At 32.9% G+C, this 6167-nt stretch overlaps 1 protein-coding gene across 1 annotated transcript in view; it reads right to left on the reverse strand.

Moving 5' to 3' along the window:
- RYR2 (ryanodine receptor 2 (cardiac)) overlaps positions 1-6167 on the reverse strand; it is a 620934-nt gene that overhangs the window by 139843 nt on the left and 474924 nt on the right. Inside the window, 2 exon segments of the mRNA XM_011976391.1 lie at positions 2330-2460; positions 5568-5649. Coding sequence (XP_011831781.1) covers positions 2330-2460; positions 5568-5649 — 213 coding nt within the window.

Here is a 6167-nt window from a genome sequence, read left to right on the forward strand (position 1 = left end):
CACACCCGACTACTTTTTTTATTTTTAGTACAGATGGGGTTTCACCATGTTGGCCAGGCTGCTCTCGAACTCCTGACCTCAGGTGCCTGCCTCCGCCTCCCAAAGTGCTGGGATTACTGGTGTGAGCCACTGCGCCCGGCTCATTTACCTTTTTAAAGCCAGTAAAAGGATTCTATTTGCCACTGGTAAAGTCCGCACTCCTCACCCGACATAAAAAGCCTTCCTCCCCTCTTTCTGGCTTTCTATTATTGTCTCATCTTTCACCCTTTACTCTCCTGAACGCTATCTCCACCACGTTAGAATTCTTGAAGTTTCTCCTCATGTAGCAGAGTTTCAGTCTTCCTAATCTCAAGACTCATCTTGTATCAGCTTTGTGAAGTCTTTCCAGGTGTTCTTGGCTAAAACTGCCTTTTTTGTTGTCCCCAGTACTCTTTATTTTTATTATTATTATTTTTTTTGAGACAGTGCATTGCTCTGCTGCCCAGACTTGAGTGCAATGGCATGATCTCAGTTCACTGCAACCTCTGCCTCCTGGGTTAAAGCGATTCTCCTACCTCAGCCTCCCAAGTAGCTGGGATTATAGGGGCCTGGCACCCTGCCTGGATAATTTTTGATTTTTAGTTGAGACAGGGTTTCACTATGTTGGCCAGGCTGGTCTCGAACTCCTGACCTCGTGATCCACCCACCTCGGCCTCCCAAAGTGCTGGGATTATAGGTGTGAGCCATTGTGCCCTGGCCCCAATGCTCTTTATTCTTAATTCTATCACATATGTTATCGATCTTTCTCCCTCGACTGCCACTAAAAAGTCCCTGAGGAAAAAAATCGTCTTCTTCATCTTTGTATCATACCTCCCTCATCTACCACAGTGTACATCACAAACAAGTATTTGTTGAATGACTGAAAAATGAAATAATTACATTCAATTTCTTTACTTTGTTAGGCAAATGATATTACAGAAACGTAAGCAGGTAAATTATCTGCTTTGTGTATTTCCTTATCTGTAATGAAATAACAAATCTGCTTCATTATTGGTTCATAGCAAAAATATGAACTGATCAAAAGCCTCAATAAGGCAACCTTTATATGTTTACACAGAAGATTAAGAGCTCAAACAACCATTTTTCACTAACTACTTACAAATATATTGTGGAAATTATGTGGAAAAATATTACAAAGCACATTCAATGTATTTTTCTTTAACTTCATGTTTTATATAAAGTCAGAATTATAAAATAGTCAAATAATGATTACATGAATTATTAAAAGATTCTTTACTTCATGAAATTCACTGTAAAATCAATATAACCAGCAGCTCCCATAAAAACATGAGTTATACAGAGAAATAAGCTAATAAACAGGTATGAATTTGTGAACAGCAAACAATCCTTGCCCAAACTGTGAGAGCTCTTTAGGGCTATTGGAAAACAACTAAAATATAATAAACTTTATCAGACTTAGAAGACATTAAACAGGAAAAACGTTCTATAAGAGATCACTTTTGTAGTGTTCAGGCTATGAGAACTGTGCTTTGATTGCTTGAAAGTACTGATTAGAAGAATAACTAGTTTATACTTTATTATTTGTATATCCAACTCAATTCAAATCCTAGTTAATAATTCAAATAACTTCTCAAAGTCCAACCATTGAAATCATCAGCAAGGGTTCAAAAGCTTTCTTAACTGGGACAGTGGAGAAAATGGGCCTATCTGCCCAGTGAATAATCAGATTTTCCTAAACACAACATGAATCGTGAGGATCTGTAGATTCTCTTTATCTATATAGGGAAACATAAATCTTAGGGACGCATAAACTTGGGCCAGGTGCAGATTTAAAGTCATTGATTAAGTGTCTCTCAGATTTATGTTTTAAAGTGTTTTCATGAAAAAAGCTTCAACTATTAAAAAATCACATGGAATAAAATTGTCCTAATAAGGTAGACATAGCTGGTGAAAAAGAAATAATTAAAAGTATAAATTCATAAAATCTAAGTAATAAAAATGGCATACACCCTGCTGACAAACTATAATAGATAACTGAATCATAAATCAGACCAACCTATTTTTTCCATATTTGATTATTATTTTGTCTTATTTTTAAGAGTTTTGTCTATGGCTCATTAACTGAGAAGAAATCCAATGAATTTTCTTTCAGAAATACTAGGGAAATTGAATATAGTATCCAAAAACAGAATACCTAAATAACATTTAAGAACAAACAAGATTGGAGATAGTAAACTGAAACAGCTCATTAAAAATCACGATTGGACAATATGATAAATATCAAGTTTTAGCTTCAGATTTCAAAGCACTGCACATGTTTCTGTGTTACCTGCTCTTTCTCGTGAAGACTTGGTATTGTAGATGGAGTAAATATTATGTTTGTCCAGATGAGTTTCCAAAAATGCTACAGGAAAGGCACTGGCAAACGCAGCAAGACATTCTCCTAACGCAGAACGTTGCCTGTAAGTAGAAAATGCCTATGTTTTAATGTCTTCCAAGTGAGTAACTAAAAAAGTCATATTACAGTTAGCAAGTTTAACCTAAAAGGAATAATATTCCTATGAATTAACTTCCAAATCCAGTTTCTGCATTGCTAAACATCATGTGCTTTCAATAGCAATATCCTCACCATTTGAAAAAAAGCTAAACTATCTATTAGCAAAAAATTATCTGTCAACTTTTTTCCTCATATCTGATTGGACTAGTCCTTTTATTTCATTAATTCACTTTAAAATTCTGTTTCAATGAGTGATTCTCAAACTGACTCTGATAATCTGTGTTGGTATTCCAGAAATATCAATGTTTCTTTTGGATGACTTATGTTAAAGTATCTACATTTTTAGATATTTTAGAAAAAGTTCCACTGTAACTTTTTCTAAGTATCTATTTTTATCAAAATGTCTTTTCCTTACCTTTGAAATTTTATTTTTTTTTGTTTTCCCCAATCACTTTATAATTGTAAAATTAGTTGCACAAAAAAGACTTAAAAACCAAGCCACCAAAAACCAAAACATTGTTCAGAACCTAAAAAAATGACCTCGAATTTTGTCCAGATAAATACATACGCAAAAACAACAAGGACAAAAATAAAAGTAACAGCAGTAAGAAGGAATTAGAGGGTTTGAAAAAACAGATATTAAAATATTTTTTAAAATACTAGCAATTCAGGCTATATGACACTGATTTATTCATAAAAAATCAAATAATAGAACAGAATAGAAATTCTAAATGTAATCTAGTAAATATATTACTCTATGTGATGGTTTATTTTACATCAGGGAATAAAATAAATATTTAATAAATGATTACTTTACACATGGTTGATGATTTTTAAAAATTTTAAGTTGAATCCTACATAATACCCAAGAGAAATAAAATTCAGATATATTTCTAGCAAATTCCCTTCTTATCTCAGAGATAATCGTTCCAGACATTCTCTACTTTCCTCGAGCTTTCCACATGTCTTTTCTCAGCCATCGTCTGGCTTAGGACTCAAGTCATTCTTCATTGAGAAAATAGAAGCTACTAGACACAGACCTACCTGACATAGCTTCTACCTATTTTCTGTTGCATAGAGAAAAGTTATAAGCTGCGAAAGTCACCTTCTAAAAGATACATTCTCGACTACCTTGTTCTGTAAATTGTCTGATTATTCATAGGACAAACTATCCCTCGCCACTGTAATATTTATCAGTTTGCTTGTCTGTTTTGGTTTGGTTTCCTCGACCAGATATAAAACCTATGAGAGTAGAGAAGTATCTTGTTTATTTCTGTACCCCAGCATCTGGCATTTAATAAATATTTAGGACACAAACAATAGGATTAAAAAGTTAAATATAAGGAACTGGAAGCATGTAAAGTCTAGGAGAATAAATGTTTGAAATTCTAACTGCTAAATGTGCAGTCTAAACTTATCAGAATCATAAAACTAAGGGGAAGAAACATACATGAAATAATTCATAGATTTGATTACGTCAAAATTACATAAAATTTGATTATATAAAAATTCAAGATTACCATGTCATAAAATGCTATCTGCATACAGTTTTAATATACAAACACTATAAAGGTAAAAAACTGCTAAAACTCATGAAAACAGGAGAAACAATAGGCAAGAGGTTAAATCATTTCAATAAACAAAAGCATTATTACAAATCAGCATGACAATACATTAATAGAAAAATAGATGCAAGATGAGAAAAGCCAATTCATAAAGTAAAGAAACACAAATGGCAAGGTAAACATGAAAAAAAATAGCAAGTAGATAGCAATCAGGAAAGTGCATTTGAAAATATAAATAGTAATCCTATATTTTAATGATCACATACACAAGCACGAAAAAGAAAAAAAGATAATCCGAGTAAGGAACAAGTGAGGAAATTAGCATTCACTTCTAAAACTTGAGAATGTAAATGGAATCAATTTTCTGAAAACATAGTGAAATGAGTACCGTAATCCTGTAATACAGGCACACGCTTTAACCTACAATTCCAAATTCTGAGAATATAGCTAAGGGAAATAAGTATAAAAATACAATGGAATCTAGGAACATAGATCTAGCATTATATATATATTAGTGAAAAACAGAAAACAGCCAACATGTCAAAAATAAAGTCACATATCAATAAATTATACTTCCTTAATATAGTTCATAACCATAAAATAATATGAAAATTGAGTTTACTTAAAATGAAGGTAAAAAATCTAAAATGCTCAGAGTAAACTCAATTATGTTTCTCCATTGATCTAATTTTCTATTTTTATGTACAAGTGTCATCCTATTTTAATTATTGTAGCTTTATAGGTTTTAATATCTGGTAGGCCAAATGAGTACCTGTTCATTACTCTTTTATTCCCCTGCAAATTCTATCGGCTAGTCTCAAGGGTTTATTCTTTGAAATAAACTTCTGAATGATTTTGTGAAGTTGGATAAAAAGCAAATTTCTGTTTGAAATTGTATTATAATTACAGATTAATTTGGGGAGACCTTATATCTATTCATAATTAAATCTTCTATCAGAAAATGTTTTTATTTATTCTGGCCTTTTAAAAAAACTTCCCTGTTTTTCTTCTCTGGTTCACAGCAATTTCTTACTAAAGTTACCAGTGATCTCTTTATTTTAAATTTACTGGGGATACCTTTTCTTATGTTACCTATTCACATCATTTAACACTGCAAACCACTCCGTCCTGAAACTTGAGAACATGAGAAAATAAAACTAAGTTTAATAACTGCTCATATTCATGTTTACTTTGAATTTCTGATATATAATGAGAAACTGTACTAGCAGGTGCTTTCATAAGACTCAAACACTCTAAGTTGAAACTTCACACTAAGTATAGTCTTTACCATTAGTGTTTTACTTTCTTTTTATAACTCCATTGTCCTCTATTATATCAATTCTTATTTTGTTTAAAGATTGTCTAATTACTTCCAAGGAATTTCAAAGGTCAATCCGGTTTAGTTTATAACCAGGAAACAGGTTATGAAATGAAGATTCTTGAAATAAATAGTTATAAAACTTGAAGCAGCAATTAATGCAAAATTAAACTTTAAAAATTCTTACCTCTCCACATAAATACTCTTGCTGGTTCCCAAAGCATATAAGCTAGTCAGAATTCTATAACAAGACACCTGGACATCTTCCACTAAGGAAAAAGAGAATCTCACTTGAAAGAAAAACCCACTTATTTATACATTGTCCTGAGAAAGTTTAAGCTATATACTATTAAGTTTAGGCTATATCCTATTCATCCATACAAAACAATGACACCATGTCCTTTGCAGCAACATGGATAGAATTGGGGGCTGTTATCTTAAGTGAAACAAGCCAGGCACATAAAGTCAAATATCACATTCCTCACTTATAAGTGGGTACTAAACCATGTGTACACATGGACATAGAAAGGAGAATAATAGACAAGACTCAGAAGGGTGAGGGGGCAGGAGCGGGTGGATGATGAGAAATTACTTAATGGGCACAACGTTCATTATTTGGGTGATGGATACCCTAAAAGTCCAGACAACTGTCCTTGTAACTCATACATTTATACAAATAAAAATAACTGAACAAAAGGGCCGGGCGCGGTGGCTCAAGCCTGTAATCCCAGCACTTTGGGAGGCCGAGACGGGTGGATCACGAGGTCAGGAGATCGAGACCATCTTG

This window comes from Mandrillus leucophaeus, unplaced genomic scaffold, assembly GCF_000951045.1.
Source record: "Mandrillus leucophaeus isolate KB7577 unplaced genomic scaffold, Mleu.le_1.0 Scaffold165, whole genome shotgun sequence".
NCBI classification, from domain to species: domain Eukaryota; kingdom Metazoa; phylum Chordata; class Mammalia; order Primates; family Cercopithecidae; genus Mandrillus; species Mandrillus leucophaeus.